Source organism: Hemicordylus capensis, chromosome 2, assembly GCF_027244095.1.
Source record: "Hemicordylus capensis ecotype Gifberg chromosome 2, rHemCap1.1.pri, whole genome shotgun sequence".
Lineage (NCBI taxonomy): Eukaryota > Metazoa > Chordata > Lepidosauria > Squamata > Cordylidae > Hemicordylus > Hemicordylus capensis.
In genome coordinates this window covers 242161745-242185811 of record NC_069658.1, presented here as the reverse complement: position 1 = coordinate 242185811, position 24067 = coordinate 242161745, and the positions used below count along the sequence as shown (strand labels likewise).

The 24067-nt window shown below is 46.3% G+C and overlaps 1 protein-coding gene across 6 annotated transcripts; it reads left to right on the top strand.

Moving 5' to 3' along the window:
• The first annotated feature begins 4964 nt into the window (after positions 1-4964).
• LOC128347477 (zinc finger protein 586-like) lies at positions 4965-23391 on the top strand. 6 transcript variants are annotated; one of them, XM_053302223.1, is made up of 10 exons: positions 4965-5347; positions 10153-10230; positions 11915-12121; positions 12371-12506; positions 15322-15354; positions 16561-16646; positions 17290-17416; positions 18784-18879; positions 19240-19347; positions 21431-23391. In XM_053302223.1, the coding sequence occupies exons 1-10, from the start codon at positions 5324-5326 to the stop codon at positions 22648-22650; spliced, it is 2115 nt and encodes a 704-aa protein (XP_053158198.1). In that variant the 5' UTR covers positions 4965-5323; the 3' UTR covers positions 22651-23391. The 6 variants fall into 6 exon arrangements, with proteins under 6 accessions (XP_053158198.1, XP_053158197.1, XP_053158199.1 ...); XM_053302222.1 differs by having other exon boundaries at positions 21428-23391; XM_053302226.1 differs by having other exon boundaries at positions 5314-5351; positions 21428-23391.
• The last annotated feature ends 676 nt before the right edge of the window (positions 23392-24067 follow it).

The following is a 24067-nucleotide window of genomic DNA, read 5'->3' as shown; positions in this document are numbered from 1 at the left end:
GAGAAATAATTATATAGAAGATAATAGAAATGACCGTCATCATAATGCTTTACAGGCTAGCCCCTATTGCCATTGGCTTTCTGGAAGGAGCAAGCCCAACTCTCCTGGTGCAAGTCATATTAAAGGGTTGCCTGATCAATCAATGGTTTGATCCGAAGGATTGCAAAGTGAGGGAAAATCTGAGCCCCCAGAGAAGAGAGTCACTAACTGATATGATGAGGAATTCACATGATCATGAATACGATGCTGGTGATGAATATTTATATACAGCTCTTTACCACAAGCTCCTGAAGCAGTTTACATAGGGAATATTAAATAAATAAATAAAATGGCTCCCTAACCCCAAAGGGCTCATAATCTTAAAAAGAAAGATAAGATAGACACCAGCAACAGCCCCTGGGGTTGGATAGGGTCAGTTGGTCTCACTACCACTATAATCACCACTATAAAAAGGTGCCTCTTTGCTCAGTTAGCAGAGTTGAAAAGGTGTCCTAGTTGGATTTACACACACCCCATGCAGCAAGTATAGAGAAGTACTGTATGGAATATGTAGCCCATATTTGGAAAGTAATTGCATACTTGCTCTCCTCCCAATGTACCAGTAGTTCAACTCTCCCCACCCGCCATTTTTCTATTTGTGTACTAAAGCTTTCAAGGGAAACTTCCCATAGCTGCATCTAGCTGCCTCATTTCCCAGCGGAACTGGGAAAAGTGCTGTTTCAGAGAAATTTTCAAACACACGGGCCTTGCAGACAACTGACCCACAAGATAAGCTTTTTACAAGCTGGTTTAGAGCTTCCTCCTCTCCACATTGCAGTCCAGGCTCTAGGAATATAGGAAGCTGCCATATACTGAGTCAGACCATTGGTCTATCTATCTCAGTATTGTCTTCACAGACTGGCAGCAGCTTCTCCAAGGTTGCAGGCAGGAATCTCTCTCAGCCCTATCTCGGAGAAGCCAGGGAGGGAACTTGAAACCTTCTGCTCTTCCTTGAGCGGCTCCATACCCTAAAGGGTTACCTCACAGTGCTTACACTTCTAGTCTCCCTTTCAAATGTAACCAGGGTGGACCCTGCTTAGCTACGCGGACAAGTCATGCTTGCTACCATGAGACCAGCTTTCCTCTCCTCTCCCTGCATTAGAACCTTCTACTAGCAAAACGAATGTTCTATTTTGGAGGGAAATTACGAGTGATCTTGAAAAGCTTTGGCTGAGGTTCAGATTTGCTATCCATCCCCACTGCCCCATCACCTCATCCCTTCCTGCAATGGTGATCTCATCCATCAAGAGGAGAGCAGGAGAGCTGGTCTTGTGGCAGCAAGCATGAATTATCCCCCTTGTTAAGCAGAGTACCCCCAATGAAATGAATAGGCCTGTGGATTTCAGTAAGACTGCTGGTGAGTAACATAATCTGCATGAAAGCCAATGTTGGGAATAGCCCCTCTCTTAAAGGCCCCGATCAATGCTGGATTATATGGATGATGACACTTGCTCTGGCCATTTATGAAGGGGACACTTTTAATCACAAAAATGCTTTTTCAGAACCCAAACTTTGGAGAGCAAAGTGTTGCCAGGAATGCAGTAGTTTGTACATTTTTAAAAATTGTTAAGTTTATATACCGCCTTTCATTAAAAACAATTCCAAGACGGTTTACAAAAGTTACAATAAATACAATACAAATGACAATACATTAAAAATGACAATTAAAAAGATTAAGATAGAAATATGAAACAAATCTGATTTAAAATATATAAAATACAAACATAAAAACTATACGCGGGTAAATTAATTAATACTCAATAATCGTTAATAATCAACTCTGTTGTGGCCAGTCCTCAATAGGAAAATTCAGCCCCACACATTGCTATGTTGTTAATATAACTGGCAGGCAGAGCAAGCACCACTCCAACACACACTCCTGGTTTTCCTTGTCCGTGCACACATACTTTGTCGTCTAGGGTCACATGCCATGATATTTAGAAGCCTACCTATATTGTGTGTGTGTGTGAGAGAGAGAGTGAGAGAGAGAGAGAGAGAGATTCTCAAGACTGGGCATGTTGCAGAACCACAGTGAAGTCTGCGAGGAGCATTTTTGGCAATAGGGGGCAAAACAGACACAGTTCGGGTTCTAGAGGAGCCTGGACTACTCCCTTTCTCATTTTCCCTCTTTCTCTCTGACAACATACAACTTTTGCATGCTCCAATGTTCTTTGATAACTGCCCTCCCTCTTAACTGAACATTGTATCTGGTTGCACATTTTAAAAAACAAATTGTGAGAATAAAAATGAATAATAGAAAGAGCAGATCACAGAGGGGAGGGGATCTGGAGGAGGCTTCCCTCGCCCAGGTGCTGTCTGTCTGCTTCTGGTCTCCTCCAGGCAGCTTCTGAAATCCCAGCATTGCCCCCTGTGTTACCTACGGACCCATAGTCGAAAGAAGAGTGATGGGTCTGCAGGAGATGACAGGAGGTGCCTCCGTGTACTGGAACAGCCACTTGGAAGCTGTAGGCTCCCAGCGGCATGGGGGGGGGGCACTGTGTGAAACAGGATGCTGGACTAGATGGGCCTTGGGCCTGATCCAGCAGGGCTGTTCTTACTGGGTGCAGAGGGGCAAACCGGCTGCCACGGTGAGCTGAAACCCCCTGTGAAAATTCCAGGGAGTAGTGGCAGTGAGGTCACTTAAATGGTGCAGCCTGGAAATGCTTTGACTACCAAGCAGAAGGTTGCTGGTTCGAATACCCGTTAGTATTGGGCAGCAGCGATTTAGTAAGACACTGAAAGGCATCATCTCACACGGTGCGCGAGAGGAGGCAATGGTACACCCCTCCTGTATTCTGCCAAAGACAACCACGGGGCTCTGTGGGCGCCGGGAGTCTAAATCGACACCAGGCACACTTGACCTTTATGGGGGCGAGGAGCAAGTGGGTCGCACTGGAAGCAGTGAGGAGGAGGAGTCACTATTAAAAGCCCTCCCCACTCTAGTCTCTCTCGCTGCAGCCTTCCTGGGCGCACTTCCCATCCTCCGCCCTTTCCCTGCCTTCCCTCACCCGTCTCTGGGAGCAGAAGACAACAGACAGCATCTTCCCTTTGCGGCTGCCAGAGGGGGACTGCCAGAGGCATAACTATAGGGGAGGCAGGGGGGGCACGTGCCCCAGGCGCCATCTTTTTGGGTCACATGGGGGGCGCCGCCATGACCAATTTAAAAAAAATTTTTTAATACAAATTTCTCCTGCTCAGTGCAGCAGCGCTGCAGCAGTCAAGGAAGCGCGTCGGCACACCCTCTCCCATGAGCGGTCCCTTCCGCACTGCCCGCGCCCCCCCCATTGCTTTGCTGGCGGCCAGTCAGTGGCCTGGCTTGGCGGCGGGCGCCTTTCATGCTGCTCACTGCGCCTGCCCTTTGCTGAGGCTCGCTCGCTCCGTCGCTCGCTTAGTCTGGAACAGCCAGAAAGAGGCCCTCTAGTGGCTTGCCAGCCAGAGGGTCTCTAGTCAGTGACGCACGCATGCGTGACTCGGCTGGCGTGCCGTATCGCGCTGCACATGTGTGCGGTGCATCCGTCCTCCTCTGTTCGCCTGCATGTGGTGGCGCGGTCGCCATCGCGGAGGAAAGCGTGGTTGCTGGGGCTGGGGCTGCACTGCAGCAGGCGCAGGCAGGACGACGAGGACACACACGGACACCCGCACGGAAGAAAGGATTTGGCGGCGGGCGGGTGGAAGCAGCAGACCAAGTGTCAGGGTGAGAAATTGAATGAGTTGCAAAAACTACAGAAGCCACATGTGGAAAAAAAACATATTAAAGAATCAGGCTTTTATTTAGCTGCCCAGCTATGGTTCTCAGATGCCTAACAGGTGTTAATGTTTGCATTATATGCTCCTCTCTCCGCCCCAAAAGAAAGAAAAACAATCATAAAGATTCTTTGGCACTCAATCTTAAATGCACGCATGTATATGGAACTGAGAGTCAGTTCCCACAGCCTGGGTAGTACAGCAGTGTGAGTTGACTCAAGCAGTGTAACATAACTGCCTGTGCATTGTTACAAGGTGTTTCAAGAGAGTTTTACCATGAGTTCTGCTTGCTGGCATGCTCGTTTTTGCACTGTGAAAGCTTGCCTTGTGATCTCAGTTTACGCTGAAGTGCTCCTATAACAGCTCCATCTCAGAAAAACCTGCAGTGTTAGCTTTAATAAGTGCCTGTGGTATCCTGCTAAAGACACAAAGTTTGGCAAGAAAAATGGGGGAGGGGTTATATGCAAGGACCTTTGGAGATTGTCTCTTGCTTGTGAGGAAAAACCTAAGTATAATGTGGTGTGTATCATCAATCATTGCATCATAATTCTGTTGTTTGAGATACAGGCCAACTCCACAGGGTTGTTGTTTGTGAGGAAAAACCTAAGTATAATGTAGTGTGTATCATCATTGCATCATAATTCTGTTGTTTGAGATACAAGCCAACTCCACAGGGTTGTTGTGAGAATAAAACACATGTGTGTCAGTCAGATGTATGCTGGGGGGCCGGTGGCGGCGCAATTTCAGTGCTTGCCCCAGGCGCCATTTTCCCTAGTTACGCCTCTGGACAAGCTTCACTTGTGGATTTTCACATTAAGACCCTGCTGAAGGCATAAGAGTGGGCCAGGCCATTCCACCCCCCCCCCCCCCGGTCAGTTGGCAATCTAGCTTGTATTATTTATTCCAAGGGTTCTCTGCCTTGGGTCCCCAGATGTTGTAGGACTGCAACTCCCATAATCTCCAGCCATTGTGGCTGAGGACAATGAGAGTTGTAGAGGACCCGAGGTTGAGAAACCCTGCATTACGGTGCCTGCTGTGGCTTGGCTTGGCATTCTTATCTGTTCCCACTAGAGTGCGCTCTAGGTCGCTAAGAGAGCCGAACAAGAGGACGGTTCTCCTCGTCTCGCTGGTGGGGTGCGAAAGGCAGGTGCTGCGCCCAATCGCTGCAGTGGGTGGAAGGAAGGCGGGACATCAACGAAGAGTGGAGATCAAAGCCCTTTCGCAGCCTCTGCAGACTGCAGTCAGGAGCCGGAGACCAGCCTTTTCTACGGCACCTGAAACTGCTGGATTGAGTAGCAGTCGGCTCTCCCCCATCAGGATACCTACGCAGAGCAAGTGTTGGCTAGACCTCTGCAACATTAAAGCGGGCTGAGATGGGGAGAGCCCCCTTTCTACACCCCCTCGTTTCCCTGCAGGGGCTGAACTCGGTGGCTCCCTTTTGAAATCTCTCAGCACTGCACCTCTTTGGCCTTGACACGCAGCAGTGTACACTTCACTTCCAGTTTGACTCCGGATCAAGGGGACAAGGGGAAAGGAGGAGATGGCGACCCTGGAACCTGCTCAGGTAGGTGAGGTTTGGGACAGACAGGAGGATGGGCTGGTTGGAGAACAGCAGAGGTTAAGTGGCTTGCATTGTTGCTTTGGTGCATTTTCTCATTTTCAGATTTTTATTTTTATTTTGCAAAGAAAAGGGTTGATTGAGAGCCAGAGAGCTGAGCCAGGGGCCAGGGCAGACCAAAGAAGGGGCAGACTCCAGGTGGGTTTCAGGACCTGCTACCCCAGCATGCACAGCAGGAATCTCTCAAAAAGACATGTGATCTTTATTCAGCCTTTTGACCAACGAGTTGCCCCCCTGCTCTCTTTTAATTTTAGCTGTGCTTGTTCTATTTTTATTTTGGTTTGAAATTTAATTATTTATTCATTTAAACTCATTTGTATACCACTCAAAACTTGCGTCTCTGGATGGTTTACAATATTATTATTATTATTATTATTATTATGACATTTATATCCCGCTCATCCTCCAATGAGCCCAGAGCAGTGTACTACATACTTAAGTTTATCTTTCACAACAACCCTGTGAAGTAGGTTAGGCTGAGAGAGAAATGACTGGCTCAGAGCCACCCAGCAAGTATTATGGCTGAATGGGGATTTGAACTTGGGTCTTCCCGGTCCTAGTCCAGCACTCTAACCACTACACCATGCTGGCTGTATAATAAAACAATACAATACAACACAACACAACACAATACAATACAATAAAACAATATGAATTAAAAACAAAAGCGAAATTGAAAAAAAAGAGAGCCAGCGTGGTGTAGTGGTTAGAGTGCTGGACTAGGACCGGGGAGACCCCAGTTCAAATCCCCATTTAGCCATGATACTTGCTGGGTGACTCTGGGCCAGACACTTCTCCCTCAGCCTAACCTACTTCACAGGGTTGTTGTGAAAGAGAAACTCAAGTATGTAGTACACCGCTCTGGGCTCCTTGGAGGAAGAGCGGGATATAAATTTATTGATTTAATTAATTAAATGTTAAAACATTAAAATAACTTAAAATTTAACAGAGTGTTAAAAACTATTAAAGACATCAAATCTAATTGAAAGCCTGGGTGAACAAATGTGTCTTGGGAACATAGGAAGCTGCCATATACTGAGTCAGACTCTAGGTCCATTGTCTACTCTACACAGACAATGTAGCCACAGTGAAGCCACTGGAAGCGGCTTCTCCAAGGTTGTAGGCAGGAATCTCTCTCAGCCCTGTCCTGGAGATGCCAGGGAGGGAACTTGGAACTTTCTGCTCTTCCCAGAAAGTATTAAATTTAAGATTTAACACAGCATTAAAAACTATTAAAAACTTTGAAGCTAATTGAAAACCTGGGTGAAGAAATGTGTCTTAACTGCCTTCTTAAATGTTGTCAGTGATGGGGAGGGAGGCTCTTATTTCAGCACGGAGTGCATTCCAAAACCAAAGCAACAACGGAGAAACCCTGTCCCTGAGTAGCCACCAGACGAGCCGGTAGCAACTGCAGATGAACCTCTCTGGGTGATCTCAATGGGTGGTGGGTGCTCATGGTGAAGAAGGTTGTCTTTATTGTGTTGTTAACTATGCTGGGGTTTTAGGATCAGAGCATCCTTATTCAATAGGATCCAGTGATGTAGTTGCAAATTCAGATGTCCAGGTATTCTCCATGAAAGCCTTCATGGCCATGCCCACAACCAGAGAAGCCAAGAAGTACAGGTGCTCTGTCCCTGTGTGTCCCCTGTCCACTACACCCCTGATAGGCTCTCTAAATATCCAAGCACCATGGGACTCATTGAGGACTGGAGTGTGAACAAATCAGCTGTGCATCTTAGTCCTGTTCACATGCTACATTTGATGCATCTACAATTCACCGTGTACCCATGATGTATTGATCTGTTTGCTTGATCATTCACACATTTCATTCAAAGCACGTACTGCAGTTCTCGACCCCTTCGAGGCACCATATCCTCTGTTGACTTTGACTTTGAAAATGAATACACATGCGCACAATTCACATGCTGCACATGCATGCAATGTAACGTGTGAATAGCCTTATTAAAAGAAGGTTTCACTAGGGATTCAACACACAGTTTTCCCTCTTTGTACAACTATCCAGTCCGAACTGTATTGTCAGACAAAGACAGGGAGAACACCGTGTATATAGATGGTACTCTGTGGCTACACACTCTGTTCTCACATGCAGCCTAACCCAGACTAGGGACGCCCAGCCTGGGTTAGGCTGAGCATGAGAACCACCGAGAGGGCCTTTTCAGTAGTTGCACCCTATGGAATAGCCTCCCCAGTGAGGTTTGCCTGGCTTCATCACTTTGTTCTTTTAGATGCCAGCTGAAGACCTTTTTGTTCACTCAGGCCTTTTACATTTTAAAATTTCGATCTGATTTTCATTGATTTTAACAATGAAAATTTTTTAATTGTTCTGTATTGTATTTTCTTCCCCTCCCCCCTTTTTGGTCTGTTATGATTTAATGTGTTGTCTGTTTTTATCTAATGTTTTCATGTTGTGTTGTAAGCCTCCCAGAGAACAATTTGTTATGGGGCAGATAATAAATAAAGTGGATGATGATGATGATGACCCTGGAGGGCTGGCACCGCCTAGCCCAGCTTTTTAGCCTGGCTGCTAGCCAGGGTTTAGGGAGCAAGCACTCTCCAGGGGTGCACCTAGGTAATTTGGGTGCTTGGACCGCCCAGCTGTGAGACTCTCCCCATGTGAGGCCCCCCGAAACCTCCTTTGGGGGGCCTGTCGCCAAACCTGTTTAAAAAAAACAAAAACAGATATTACTGTGGCTGAGGGGTGGCTGCTGGGGGGAGTGGAGCAGTCATTTCCCCCCCTCCCCCGGCAGTGGCGGGGGCCGGAGCAACACAGGGCCTGTCCGTTTGGGCTAGTGTGTTCTTCCAGCTGCAAGGCACGCCTGCGTAGTGAGATCGTTGCCATTTCACCCGGATTTTAAGCATCTCACCCAGATTGCTTAGCCCACCTGGATTCGCCTGGGTTTCAGCTTTCATTAAAAAAAAAAAAATGCTAAGTGCTAGCCCTTGTAGAAGTGGAGTTATGGAGCAAAACGTGCAGTCACTATTCTGCTCAAAAATTATTTTCAAGCCAGTTTATATAATATGCAAATTAGGCACCTGGATTTGGCAAGACAGAATATGGCAACTCTATTGGGGGGCGGGGGGGGCAGCTTCAAACTCACAGTAAAGCCTCGCAGTAAACTGTGAGGTAAAGCCTGCTGTGTGAAAAACACCCTGGAGAAGAAGAGACTGTGGCAGTGTTCCCTCTAACAAGGAGAGCCAGCGTGATATAGTGGTTAGAGTGCTGGACTAGGACTGGGGAGACCCGAGTTCAAATCCCCATTCAGCCATAAGACTTGCTGGGTGGCTCTGGGCCAGTCACTTCTCTCTCAGCCTAACCTACTTCACAGGGTTGTTGTGAGGAGAAACTTAAGCACGTAGTACTCTGGGCTCCTTGGAGGAAGAACAGGATAGAAAATGTAATAAATAAAAAAATAAAATATTGACTACAGCTCCCAGAATCCCCAGCTGCAATGGCTTTTGCTTGGGGATTATGAGAGTTGTAGTCAACATCTGAGTTTATGAGAGTTGTAGTCAACAGCATCTGGGAATTAGAGGGAACACTGCTGTGGGGAGATACAACAACCATCTTCTGAAGATCTGTCATATAGAAGGAGGAGCAAACGTATTCTCTGTTGCTCCTGAGGGCAGGACTAGAACCAGTGGGTTGAAATTGTAGGTAGGTAGGTTAGTTTTGTTTAATTATTTGTTAAATTTTTATACTGTCTCTCCCAGATGGCTCTAGGCCAGGGTTGCTCAACTTTGGTCCTCCTGTAGATGTTGACCTACAACTCCCATAATCCCTGGCTATGGGCCACTGTGGCTGGGGATTATGGGAGTTGTAGTCCAAATAGACTTGCGTTCTGGGCAGTATACAAACATGTTACATAAATAATAAATAAATAAAAACAGCTGGGGGGCCAAAGTTGAGCAGCCCTGCAAGTCTAGGTGGTTATCAAATATAAAAACAGAGAAAAACAAATAAATAACTCATTAAGACAAAATTAAAAACCAGTTTGAAATTATTTCAGTACTCACTAAAAGCTTTTTTAACTGGACTGTGGTTTTAAATGGTTTTAAAGTTTTATATTTTTAAAAAATCTGTTTTATGTTGTTGTAAACTGCCCAGAAATGGAAGTTTGGGGCAGTCTACAAATTTGATAGATAAACAAGCAAACAAATAAAAGCCAGGCTAAAAGGATATGTTTTTAGGGCTCTTTTCAAGGCTGCTAAGATGCTTAAGCCTCTAATATTCATAGGGAGCCCATTCCAGTTTAGAAACTAGGAGGCATTTCCTAACAGTAAGCGCTGTTTGACATCTGCCTTGTGCTGTGATGGACTCTCCTTCTCTAGAAGTTTTCAAGTGGTAGCCGAACCTCAGTTTGTCAGGGGTGCTGTAACAGTTCTCTTAATGGATCAGAGATTTGGACTAGAAGACCTCCAGAGGTCCCAACTCTAAGAATCAATGTTTAATAGGATATTTCATTCCACAGTCAATTTGGTACTATTTATTATGAAAATAGCTACAGCTCTGGCATATTCAGCCATATTTAGCCACGTTGACTATTTGGATGGGATGGAAGTTTATGTGATGGAAGGTGCTGGCATTTTATGTCCAAGTACAAGCAGGGACAGGCATCTGTGGCCACCATTCAGAGATGTAGCTCTTGGAGCCTTGAGAAAGGGGGTTGAAAGCTGAAGGAGTCTGGTGGATCCCTGTTTGTTGATAGGTCTCTTGTTTGCATTCTGAATAGATTCAAGAGTCCCTGCCTTGTCTGAGAAGAAAGAGGGAAGAGGCTGGCAAGGAGGAAAGAAGAATTGAGGAGCTGCTGGTAGGCCCTGTGTGGTGCTATTATGATCCCGTAGATTTATTTTTTTAATGTCGCATTTATGTAGCACTTTATAGGTACATACAGATGTACATTGTTTGGGCAGTCAAGCCACTGTGAAAGAGCACACACTGCATGATATCAGGATGTACAATTTCCTTTCCATAATCTAGTTTAAGGGAAACTGATTTGGCCAGTTTGGCATAAAACTCAGCGATGTACAGTGGTGATTGGCTAGTACTTGTGACCTCAAAAAGCTGCATCCCTTTCTATCCCTGCAATGATTTTGCAGCTCTTTATACATTGTTTTTCCTAATAAAAGTGACCTGTGAATGTTTGAAGGAATGTTGTGCTTTAAAAAAAAGGCAGATAAACCATTTAAAGACTGGAGGGGAGGAGCACACTCCTGAGATCTGTATTTCAATTGCTAAGTGTGTGTGTTGAAGGCAGGAGAAAGCTGGGCTTGCTGCAAAGGAGCAAAAACTGTTGCAATTCCTTTTTAAAGGTGTATCTGTACGAACATACAAATGGTACAAAGTGTGTTTTCATGTATAGGTGTAGGGACATAGGAAGCTGCCTTATACTGAGTCAAACCATTGGTTCATCTAGCTCAGTATTGTCTAAGCAGACTGTCAGCGACTCTCCAAGGCTTCAGACAGGAGTCTCTCTCAGCCCTACCTGGAGATACCAGGGAATGAAACTAGGACCTTCTTCATGCAAGCAGACAGATGAATTATGGCTCCATCCCCTAAGGCAGGGGTTCTCAACGTGTGGGTCCCCAGATGTTGATGGACCAACTCCCAGAATCCCCAGCCCCAATGGCCTTTGGCTGGGGATTATGGGAGTTGAAATCCATCAACATCTGGGGACCCACACGTTGAGAACCACTGCGGGAACATCTTATATGCAATCTCCTTTTAAAGTGCAAACCAAGCAGTGTTCTCTCTAAGAGGGATTCCCAGAAGTTGTTGACTGCAACTCCCATAATCCCCAAGCAAAAGCCATTGCAACTGGGGATTCTGGGAATTGTAGTCAATAGCATCTGGGAATCCCTGTTAGAGAGAACACTGAAACCAAGGCAGACCCTGCTTAGCAAAAGGGACAATTCATGCTCACAACCACAAGACCAGTTCTCCTCAATAGATCTGAAAGAGGCAGAGAGAGAAACAAAATGAAATCACAGGCACAAAATAAATCACTGCTTCCAGACATCATAATATCTGTCTGGTTGCATTGAATTCCACAACCAACAACTAGGGATGTGCCCGAACCAGTTCAGGTGCCGACATTTGAACTGGTTTTGCGGGGTGCGGATCTGTTCCTTTAAAAAACAGGTAAGCAGAATCTTCCCTGCTCCTCTGCCACTGCACTGCTTTTCCAGGCGTGGCGATGACTGTTCAAAAGGATGCACGTTGCTGCATGAACCGTTCATGCACATCCCTTCCAACAACATCTTATATGATGGGAAAAAGTTGCCAGCCTGTGGGATTCATTGCCACCAGACCCAAAGTGGTATCTGGAAGCAGAATAAATGTGATTAATTTTTAATACCAATTAATGCAAATATATCCAAAGAACTTTTTATTGGAAGCAACTCCCATTAAAATAAATAAGATTTGCTTTTGAGTAATGGGCAAAAAGTTAGTGCAGGAGGTTAGACACACAATATTTTCTTTTTTGATTGCAGAGGAGGACACAAGCCGAGAGGCAGAACGTGATCCAGGAATGGAAGGAGCTCTGTGGGTTTCTGGAAGAGCAGAAGCAGATACTCTTGATGTGGCTGGAAGGTCGGACGCAAGACATTGTCTGGGGAAGGCAGGAGAGCCCTTCTGGAGGTTCTGTGGAGATTCCCCAGCCCTGGAAGAAGGGTGGCAAGAAAGACCAGTTCCTGCAGGTGAGACTAATCCACTTGTAAGATCTGGGAACCTTTCTCATTGTCAAATTCTGTTAATTCTGTGCCAGTCCAAAAGTGGGAATGCTTTACGATACATTGGAATAGGCCAGAGATACTCAAACTTGGGTCTTCCGATGATGTTGGACTACTACTTGAATCATCCCCGGCCCCAATCAGGGACTCAAGTTTGAGAACCTCTAGAATGAGATATTACTCTTCTTAAAGTTGTCATCTTTCTCTGTCCTCTAGACTGTCTCTTGCCCCAGTGGAAAAAGAGGTTCTGGATTTCCAAACACAGAAGATGGTTTCCTGGAGCTGGAGTGGAGACTCTGCCATTTCTCTGAGAGAAAGACCATCCTGGAGGAGGTGCTGAACAGCTTCAGAAGTGAGTGGGAAGCCTCCTCTGGTTGCTGGTACTAACATGGGGAGGAAGGGGTCCATATCTCCAATGATGCTACAGCCATGGGTAGCATATGCTGCAGACAGCAGTACATACATATTGCATAAGAACAGCACTCCTGGATCAGGCCCATGGCCTATCTAGACCAGCATTCAGTTTCACATAGTGGCCCACCCGATGCTTCTGAAAAGCCCACAGGCAAGAGGTGAGTGTATGCCCTCTCTCTTGCTGTTGCTCCCCTGCAATTGGTATTTACAGGCATCCTGCCTCTGAGGCTGGAGGTAGCTTATAGCCACCAGACTAGTAGCCCTTGATAGACCTGTCCTCCATGAATTTGTCTAAGCCCCTTTTAAAGCCATCCAAGCTAGTGGCCATTACCACATCCCATAGCAGAGAATTTCATAGATTAATTACGCACTGGTGAAAGAGCACTTCCTCTTGTCGGTCCTAAATTTCCCAGCCTTCAGTTTCATGGGATGACCCCTGGTTCTAGTGTTGTGACTCTCTCTACTCTATGCATAATTTCATACACCTCAATCATGTCCCCCCGTAGTCATCTTTTTTCCAAACTAAAAAGCCTCAGGTGTTGTAGCCTTGCCACATAAGGAAGGTGCTCCAGGCCCCTGATCATCTTGGTTGCCCTCTTCTGCACCTTTTCCATTTCTACAATGTACTTCTTAAGATAAGGCGACCAGAATTGTACACAGTACACCAAATGTGGCCGGACCATAGATTTGTATAAGGGCGTTATTTTTATTTTCAACCCCCTTCCTAATTATCCCTACCATGGAATTTGCCTTTTTTATTGCTGGCGTGCATTGAGTCAACACTTTCAACGAACTATCCACCATGACCCCAAGATCTCTCTCCTGATCAGTCACTGACAACTCAGACGCCATCAGTGTATATATAAAGTTGGGGGGGTTTGCCCCAATATGTATAACTTGTTTACATTGAATGACATTTGCCATTTCGTTGCCCACTCACCCATTTTGGAAAGATCCTTTTGGAGCTCCTCACAATCTGTTTTGGATTTCACTAGCCTAAATAGTTTAGTGTCATCTGAAAATTTGGCCACTTCACTCCTTACCCCAACTTCTAGATCATTTATGAACAAGTTAAAGAGCACTGGTCCAAGTACAGATCCCTGGGGAACTCCACTTCTTACTTCCCTCCATCCCTCCCTCCATCCACACTTTCCATCTTCCCTAATATATTTAAAGAAGGTTTTGTTATTCCTCTTGACACTTCTAGCTATATGCTCCTCAAACTCTCTTTTTGCATCCCTTATTGTCTCCTTGCATTTCTTTTGCCAGAGTTTTTATTTTTTTCTGTTCTCCTCATTTGGGCAGGACTTCCAGTTTCTGAAGGAAGTCTTCTTCCCTTTTTATAGCTTCGCTACCTCTACTTGTTAGCCACGCTGGCATCCTCCCGAACTTGGTGGTACTTTTCCTCTTTCTTGGTATACATTCCAACTGAGCCTCTGTTGTTGTGGTTTTAAATGTTCCATGCTTTCTGGAGTGCTTTGACCTTCCTGGAGTCCTGACTCTCCTTTTCAGCTTCCTTTTTACCAGTCCACTCACTTTTTATATGTTTCCTCTTCTGAAGTCCAATGCTTCTGTGCTAGACTTTCTTGGCAATGCTACACTCGCATATAAGCTGAATTGGATCACACTATGGTCACTGTTCCCCAATTGTTCTCGAACTCTGACATCTCGCACCAGGTCCTGGCCACCAGTCCTGAGTGGTGGCCAGGATCTGGTGCGGGATGTCAGAGTTAATCCTAAAATGTCAGGACAATCCTAAGTCCAAGGTTGCCTTCTTTCTGGTTAGTTCCACGACCAGCTGTTCTAAGGCACAGTCATTTAGCATGTCTATAAATCTGGTCTCTGTCAAAATCCGTACATGAGTTTGTCCAGTCTATGTGAGGGTTATGAATTACGGTGAATTACTACTATTCATAGTCATAGGACACTTGCTCTTCACTGTTGGCATAACTCTTCCAGAACAGTTATCATAAGCGATTCACAAGCAGCTACTTCATTCTCTGGAACCGAGCTTCTTAAATCACCAATTGGTCCAGAGACAGTGTAGTATAGTAGGGATGTGCACAGAACTGGTCCAGAGGCCCTTTATGGACCTCCGAACTGGTTCGAAAGGCCAACGGTTTGTCTGATACGAAGATGGTGGGGGATAGCTTTAAGGACTGGGGAGGGTGCTCTTACCCCCCATCCCTGCCGTGTTTCCCCCACAAGTGCTGTCCTTAAAAACGGTCCTTCTGGGGACTGCAAGGAAGTGCGCAAGGGCACTTCTGGGTACTTCAATTCTGCGACGCACAGGGGCAGCAAGGAGGTATGCTGCTGCCCCGGGAGGACCAATTTAAAGGACAGCACCAGTGGGGGAATTGTGGCAGGTGAGAGCACCGTCCCAAGTCCTTAAAGATATCCCCCCCCCGCCCGCCACCTTCGAACCGGCAGTCACCGGTTCCGGGCACATCCCTACGGTATAGTGGTTAAAGTGTTGAATTAGGAGACCCAGACCCAAGTTCAAATTCCCATTTGGCCATAAAGCTCAATAGGTGACTTTGGGCCAGCCTCTCTCTCTCTCTCTCTCTCTCTCTCACAACCACCTCACAGGGTTGTTGTTAGGATGCAGTGGAGGTAGAGATGAGATCATCTGTGTTGCCCTGAGCTCCTTGGAGGAAGGGTAGGATAAAAATATAAGTGAATAAATGCCTTCCAAATATGAAATACCCTCTCATTTTTTATCCATAACGGATTCTCTCCTTTTTCTATTTCAGAATCACTGCAGCTGGAACTGGAGAATCTCACAGGTACATCTCTAGATCTGAAAGGACCAAATGGGTATTTCATTTCCTCTAAAATACCTCATGAGGGAATTATTCCTTGTAGAGTCTGGCTTCTTGATGAAAGAAGAACCTGAGAACAATTGTAAAATCATGGAACTTAAACACCATTGATCCTTGAACCATGTGCAGGAAACTACCCCACACTATATTTGTCAAAGGACTATGCACTCACATCTGTTCAGCTAATATAAAGATGCTTGTGTCTCTCTTACTTCTGTTCTCTGACTTTCAAGGGACCTGCTTACTTCAATTAGTGCTGTTAGGGATGGAACAGAATAAGTGCAACACTCATTTTTTTCTAAAAATGGAGGCACGTTAGCCCTGGGTGCATCCTGAAATTAGCAATTAGTGAGGCTAATCCTGAAGCAGGCTGTAAAGGAGGGCAGGTGGGGGCAGATCCATGGTGGTTCCATGTTCATGGGGAAAAGCCAACTCTAAAGGCTATTTCCTATTGGCTAGCATCTGTGATGTTATGAACACATTCATCTCCAGAGGATGTTTTTAAATGTTTGTTGTTATTTTGTAAGGGGAAGGATGAACATGTATGCAAATACATGTATATGTGCCACTTTTAAAAATAAAAAAGACAATCTGCCTGATTGATGTGCAGTGGAAGTGGCAAGACTCAGGAACGATCTGATAGTAGATTTGTGTGTGTGTGTATGCCTATAACACACATTGCAAAACCAGGCTTGCAGCATGCATAATGTATCTGCTGCAATTTGCTCATAAAATACTCTTTGTCTTCAATCCAAATTAATCCAACCAATTGCCTGTTTAATCTATTCTTGAAGACCTGCTAATGGGGGAGATTCCCCTTCCCTCCAGTGTGCATCAAGTCAAGAAAAAGTTGTTTTTCTGTATTATGCATGCCCTGTTCTTGCTGTTCTTGCAGCAAATGGCTCCTGTCCTCCTCTAGCTTGTTTGAACTTGCTAACTGCTACTGGCGATGTGCCTCTAAATCAGGGCTGCTCAGCTTCGGCCCTCCTGCAGATGTTGGCCTACAACTCCCATAATCCCTGGCTACTGGCCACTGTGGCTGGGGATTATGGGGGTTGTTCTCCAAAAACAGCTGGGGGGGGGGCCTAAATTGAGCCGGCCTGCACTAAATGCTGGGAAGAAGAAATGGGGTTGAACATCAACAGTGCCCTTTGGTTTCTTTCCATGTAGACTCGAGAACAACCACTCCTTCTTGCTCAAGAGTGTTTCATCCTGAACAACATGGAATAGAAGCAGATGCACTGGAACTAGTTGAGGTAGGGAGACTTAGTTCATGCTGCTGGGTGAGGGGCCAGCTAAAGATGCTGGATGCTAATGACAGGGATGTGCACAGAACTGGGCAGGGGTGGTTCGAAGGTGGGGGTCGCACTTTAAGGGAAGGGGAGGGTGCCCTTACCCCTCCCTCTGCTTACCCCCCACCAGCGCTCCATTTTTTAAGGCTTCTTTGGGGTGGCAGCATACCTTCCTACCGCCCCGTCCCGTCCTTACCTGGAAGTACTGAGTGCTGCGTGCGCATGCGCGCCCGGCATGTGCACATGCGACCGGTACTTCCAGGTACTTCCTGAGAAGAAGGGGTGGCAGGGAGGTATGCCTCCACCCCGAAGAAGCCTTAAAAAATGGAGCGCCGGCAGGGGAAAAGCAGAGGGAGGGGTAAGTGCACCCTCTCCCACCCTTAAAGTGTGACACACACACACACACACACACACCTACCTCTGCTTTCGAACTGGCTGAAGAGCTGGTTGCTCGAACTGGTTCGGAGGCCCTTGAAAGGGCCTCCATATGGGTTCGTGCACATCCCTAGCTAATGAGACCGGGGCCCTCCCTCAGAGCATCTGAAAGTAACCACTGTCAATGGTTACTGGGCCTTGTACACTGACAAAGATTGCTGGATTTTTTCAGGAGCTGCTGATGTTTGAGAATGTGGCTATCCATTTTACAGAGGGAGAGTGGGCCCTTCTGAACACCCCTCAGAGAGCTCTCTACAGGAATGTCATGCAAGAGAACTACAAGAATGCAACCACCCTGGGTAAGATGTTGCTTTGCTGCTTTTTTTGTGATTGGGGCAGATCTGGGTTTAAAAACTTTAGCCTTGGATGTGCTGGAGAAGAGTTTGAGGGAAGTCCTAGTTTGAAAGCCCACCTCTGCCACAAACTCACCAAATGGCCTTGGGCTTGCCCCTCTCTTTTGGGTCCTGCCCCCTGCAATAAAATTTAAAAAGGAGGAGATGATGATAATACTGTGACCTACTTTACAGTCTTATTATACAGAATGCTAAGTAGTAGTATCTACTAGTATTGTTTGTATTGGTATGTGTTTAAACAATTCCACAGCACTGAATTGAGAGCTGGTCTTGTGGTAGCAAGCATGACTTGTCCCCTTTGCTAAGCAGGGTCCACCCTGGTTGCATATGAATGGGAGACTAGAAGTGTGAGCAGCACTGAAAGAGATTCCCCTCAGGGGATGGAGCTGCTCTGGGAAGAGCATCTAGGTTCTAAGTTCCCTCCCTGGCATCTCCAAGATAGGACTGAGAAAGACTCTTTCCTGCAACCTTGGAGAAGCCAGTCTGTGTAGATGATGATGATGATAATAATAATAATAATAATTCAATGTCTATACCGCCCTTCCAAAAATGTCTCAGGGCAGTTTACACAGAGAAACAACACACAAATAAATAAGATGGAACCCTGTCCCCAAACGGCTCACATTCTAAAAAGAAACATAAGATAGACACCAGCAACAGTCACTGAAAGTACTGTGCTGGGGGTGGATAGGGCCAGTTACTCTCCCCCTGCTAAATAAAGAGAATCACCATGGTAAAAGGTGCCTCTTTGCCCAGTTAGCAGGGGTAGATAGTACTGCTCTAGTACTGTGCAGTCCTTCTACCATGGAGAAGTACTGTCTGTGTAGACAGTACTGATCTAGATGAACCCATGGTCTGACACAGTATAAGGCAGCTTCCTATGTTCCTATCATCATTATTATTTTGGAGGCCCAGTTGTGTGTAAGCTGAAAATTGTATCTAGGGAAACATGCTTTATGACTGTATAGGTGGAATCCAATCAGTGCTCTGCATAGCCCCTTGCGGTTAACAGAACTTGTTTGCTGTGAACTCAGTCCTCAGGAAAAGATTGCCATTGTGGCAACAACATTGTGGTGAATGTGCTTTGCAAAATGTAGCAGCTACTGCTTCTCATGTGTACCTGTACATGCCCTAAATCATCCTGTCATTCCAAAAGTGCTGTTTATGGACAGCTTGATTGTTTGGGTCTTATCTTCTCCCCCAAAGTCAGTCCAAAAGAACATGGGGGATTTTCATTTACATTGGTTTTGGTGGCAGATATGCTGCCTGTCTCTGACTTGTTCCTCTTCCTCCCCCATTTCTCTTCTAACCAGCCCTGGCCATCACAAAACCCAGTGTAATCTCTCAACTGGAACAAGCAGATGGACCATGGGCCGAGGATGTGCATAGTACTGAGGAAAAGACTGAGCGTATGTCCTTTAAAGTAGAATTTTTGTAAATAGCAGTGTGTGAAAATTGACCAGTGGACTCAGAGCTGCCTCTCACTTTGAGGATGGAGGGGATGAGGAGGAGAGCTGGTCTTGTGCTAGCAAATTAAAGCACTGGCCAGGTCAGCGAAGAAAACCGCCACCCCGGCCGGTGGAGAGGGAAAGGAAAGCGCTGGCCAGACTGGCGGAGAACGGACTGGGGCTGAAGGGAGGGGGGATTAATGAAGAGACAGGGAGAACTAGGGGCGCAGATACTCGATGCTGGATCAGCTAGTATATATTATTGTGTCCCAAGTTTGCTACTAACTTATCATGAATATTTCTAATTTTCTCCATGAATAGACTTGGCTATCACAAAACCTGAGACAGCCTCTCCGCTGAAACAAACTGATGAGCTGTGGGTGAAGGATCCAGGCAGTCTGGAGGAAGAGAACAGCAGCAAGCACCCTGGTGAGAACCTAAGAACAGCCTTGCTGGATCAGGCCCAAGGAGGCCCATCTAGTCCAGCATCCTGTGTCACACAGTGGCCCACCAGATGCCTCCGAGAAGCCCACAGGCAAGAGGCCCTCTCTCCTGCTGCTGCTCCCCTGCAATTGGTATTTTGGAAGCACCTTGTCTCTGAGGCTGGAGGTGGCCTGTAGCCCTCAGAGTAGTAGCCGTTGATAGACCTCGTCCTCCATGAATTTATCTAAACCTCTTTTAAAGCCATCCAGGCTGTTGGCTGTCCCCACATCTTGCAGCAGAGAATTCCATAGGTTGATTATGTGTTGTGTGAAAAAGTCCTTCCTTTTGTCAGTCCTAAATTTCTGGGCACTCAGTTTCATGGGACGACCCCCAGTTCTAGTATTATGCCAGAGGGAGGAAAATTTCTCTCTCCACACCATCATTTTATACACCTCTATCATGTTGCACCTCAGATGTCTTTTTTCTAAACTGAAAAGCCCCAGGTGTTGTAGCCTTGCCTCATAAGGAAGGTCCACAGACAGGTTGTCAGAAGCCATTAAGGCTGAAGCCCTATTCAGATGTCCCCCCACCCCCACCCCATTCATGCTTACAGCTCTGAAAGCAGGTCAGAAGTCCTGCCCTGGGGCTGTCACTCACCCCCCCTCTCTAGCCACTCATGTTCACAGTGGCAGCCGTCTGCAGAGGGACTCACTGTAACCGTGAGGGAAGATGCTTCCATGATCAATAACCTTTGAACTTGTCTAGTAAGCCGCCATCATCATCATCATCATCATTGGTCGAAATCCTGACTAAAGTACTCAAATGGAAATTAGGTAGTCTTTTAGACTATCTCCTGAGTGGTGCTATTGAATAACTTAGTCTGGGTTAGGAGTGTGCACGGAATCGGCTGGCCTGGTTTGGTTCGAGTCCGAACCAGAACCGGACCAGTTCGGTCCGGTGTTCACTTAAAAAAAAAAAAATCACTTATTCCCTCCGGGGGACTTCCTCTAGGTGGCGGGGTTGGGGGCTCCATGAGGGTTCCCCCTCCTCCTGCCAGCCTCCTTGCCACCCTAACCAGCCATTTGGTCGGCTCTTCAGCCCATTCGGGCCTTCCTCCTCTGGCATGGTGGCCATTTTGGAGGCTGGTTAAGGTGGCAAGGAGGCTGGGGGGGGGGGAACCCCTATGGAACACACACACCCTGCCACCTAGAGGAAGTCCCTTCATATCGCGTACCCCCGGTGGGGTTTGGTCCGGTTGGACTGAACGGGGTTGGACTGAATGGGGTGGTCCAGTTCAACGCCGAATGGTTGAACTGAAGTGGTTCGTCGAACACGTACAACGTCAGACCTGTTTGCACACCACTAGTCTGGGTGTTGCAGTTCTTATTCTTGTGATGGGAATAGGTTCCACTGTCACCTGCTGCCTGTGCTGTGGGAAACAAAGCTGAGAATAATCAACCTTGACTCACTGGCTGAAATTGGGCAAGGGGCTGATGCTTAGCTGATGGAAAGGGCCTTGTTTTCTCCCCTACTCCCTGAGCTGGCTGCAGATGGTTGCCCCATGATGGAATGTAAGAAGAGAGGGCGGGGTTGAGACAGCCATTGACAGACCCCTCCCCCTCCTCTATGAATTTGTCCCCTTTTGCCTGTCCTGCATCATGTGGTAGTTTTGCAAGTGAAGAATATTCAGTATTAGAAAGGCAGGCAGGGCTGAACTGAGGGGAAGAGGCCTAGGGTGCGGAAGTCGCTCTGGATGGCATCTATGCACACGTGGTGTACTGAAAGGCATGGGATTTGCTTTGATTTTAATACAAAAGGTCCCCAACTTACAAACAGGTCCTGTTCCAAAAGTTCATTTGTAAGTTGGATGTTTGTGACTTGGGACGCATATAGTTCCCAACAGTGACAACTTGTTGGTATATGCAGGAAGCTGGGAACTTCCTCAATGTAATGTGTTCTGGAACTTTGTTTTTGTGTACAGATGTTTGTAACTCGGGAAGTGCCTGTAATGGTGCTCCTTACCTTTTCAAAGATTTGGTCAATGTGTCTTGATGAGACTCATGCAAAGATGTTCTCCTTATTCTAGAAGATGTTGAGCCGGCGCGAGAGAACAAGGAGAGGAATCTACAGCCTGAGAATTTTAAGCTAGTGGGATCGCATTGGGTGTTGCTGAGAGAGGCTGAAGGGGTTGTCTCCCAACACCATGGAAAGGAGGAAGCCACCGAGACTCAACTGGGATCAGAAAAGCAACAGGAGAACCATCTTGAGGAGGGAGGGCAAAACTCCACTATTTTTATGGGCATGGCTAAGAACCTCGTCAGTTTGAGTACAGGGCAGGAGACCCACGAGGTGTGTTCTGTGTGTAGGAAGGGGTTCAATAACAGAGCAAGCCTGGTCCGGCATCAGAGAATCCACACAGGAGAGAAGCCACACACTTGTACAGACTGTGGGAAAAGCTTCAACAAGAAGTCCAACCTTATTACACATCAGAGGATCCACACAGGAGAGAAGCCATATAAGTGTGCGGATTGTGGGAAAAGCTTCAGCCTGAGCTCAAGTCTTGTAAGGCACCAGAGAATCCACACCGGGGAGAAGCCGTACCAGTGCTTGGTCTGCGAGAGAAGCTTCAATCAGAAGCCCTCCCTCATTGTGCACGAGAGAACCCACAGGAGGGAGAAGCCGCACAAGTGTTCGGTTTGTGAAAAAAGCTACAGCCACGTTACGAGCCTCATTGCCCATGAGAAGATCCACCGAGAAGAGAAACCGTATAAATGCGCAGATTGTGGGAAACGGTTCAGTTTCAGTTCGCAGCTGATCACGCACCAGAGGATTCACGCAGAAGAGAAGCCATACAAGTGCTCCGTTTGCGAAAGGGGATTCAGCCGACCGTCGAGTCTGATTGTGCACGAGAGAATCCACACTGGAGAGAAGCCATATAAATGCACAGATTGTGAGAAAAGCTTCCCCTCGAACTCGAGCTTGGTCAGACACCAGCTGACCCACACGGAAGAGAGACCATTTATGTGCGTAGATTGTGGGAAAAGCTTTGGCCTGAACTCAGGTCTTCAAAGAATCCACATAGCGGGGAAACCATCTCAGTGCACAGACTGTGAGAAACAAGTCAACTTACCTTCAAGGTGCATTGCACAAGAGACTCCTTGTGTGGAGGAGAAATCCTATGACAGACTCGGCAGTGTTCAGCATTATATTAAAACAGTAGATCCTACAGTAATACAAACTGATAGCAGTGCCTTTGGACAAAGCACTCAGCCTGTTCATTACCAAATTAACTACATTGGATGGGAGTGAAGAACAGAGGTAGCTAAGGCACAATCAGTCAGGAAGCACTCCTGTATAAGCTTCATTGAAATGATTAGGGACTCTGCAAGACAGTACTATCTCAATTTGTTTGCTTGTGCAAGAAACCTTCCCAGGAGCGTTGACCATGGAAGGCCAGGTGTGTGTTCACATATCATCCAGCTTTAAGTCGAAGTCCCCGCAAGCTAACGGGGAGCACTCCATACACAATTCAGGTTTTTCAATACTCATTGGAGCTTAGCCCAATTTATGTCTGGGGTAAAAAAAATCCACTTTTTTGTGTTGTTTTTTTAGGCAAATTCAGAATATCCGTAACTCACATTACTTCACCCCTCATAATCCCACAGATTTTGCTGTCTGGGAAAACTCCAGTGGATTATTCTCTAGAACAGGGTTTCTTAACCTTGGCCCCCAGATGTTATTGGACTACAACTCCCATCATCCCCAGACATGGCCCTTGTGGCTGAGGATGATGGGAGTTGTAGTCTAACAACATCTGGGGGCCCAAGGTTAAGAAAACCTGCTCTAGAACTTCACTTGAGGCATCTTCAAAGTTCTCATGGGACAATAGAAAAAGGTCAGCCCCATATATTTCCATTCTGGGCCTCTTGTTATATCCTCTAATTTTCAGGAAACCATTCTTGGTAGGTGAAGAAATTGTGGAGGGGGATGTTTTCTCCTTGAAGAAATTAGTCATTTCAGTTTTGGAACTAATAAATGTTACAGGCTTAAGCTACAAGATAATCTGTTGGTTCTTCTGAATAGAAATGGCAGTGTTGAAATAGGATGAATTTGAAATTCTAGGAATCACACTCCCAAATTTTCTGTACAAACATACATAGACATAGATACACATATCTAAAGTAGCTTGCATTCTTCAAGCACGGATGCATGGAGTTGACTGTTGGAAATGTACCTTAATGCAGTCTGGTTTCGTGGTTGGAACACAACTTTATGCAGTGTTGATTGCCCTGTGCCAGAGAGCTGGTCCCCTGTGATGAAGAGCTCTCTTGTTCCACAGTGTGAGTACTTGATGTAAATATGTCCGGCTTTCAGAATTCTCCAGTAATCTGGGTGACTGGACTACCTGTGCAATACATTTCAGCTTTTTGGGTAATGTAGGAACACCTTAACTATTTACGGGTATACTTTGAATCCCTTCTTATGAAGAAGAGATGCAGAAATAGTCCCTGTTCCTTGTAATGTTTCCAGAAATTGTGTGAGTCTTGTACTATGAGTACCAAATACTAGCTTGCAAGGGCATATGGATATATCCTAATAATTTCAATAGGCCCTTTAGCCCTTCAGTGTGACCCAAGAGTCTTATATAGCAATGGTAAAAACATGCACGCAATCTTACTCTGCATAAGGGTCCCTTACTTCCAAATAATTGTTTTGCCCAGTAATT

What these genes read in the sequence shown, in the direction of transcription:
- LOC128347477 (XM_053302222.1), top strand. Translation starts at nt 5,324, where the DNA reads ATGGCGACCCTGGAACCTGCTCAG. An exon ending in AGAAAGACCAGTTCCTGCAG is followed by an intron (nt 12,122 to 12,370) that starts GTGAGACTAATC and finishes TCTGTCCTCTAG; the next exon opens with ACTGTCTCTTGCCCCAGTGG. An exon ending in ATGCACTGGAACTAGTTGAG is followed by an intron (nt 16,647 to 17,289) that starts GTAGGGAGACTT and finishes GGATTTTTTCAG; the next exon opens with GAGCTGCTGATGTTTGAGAA.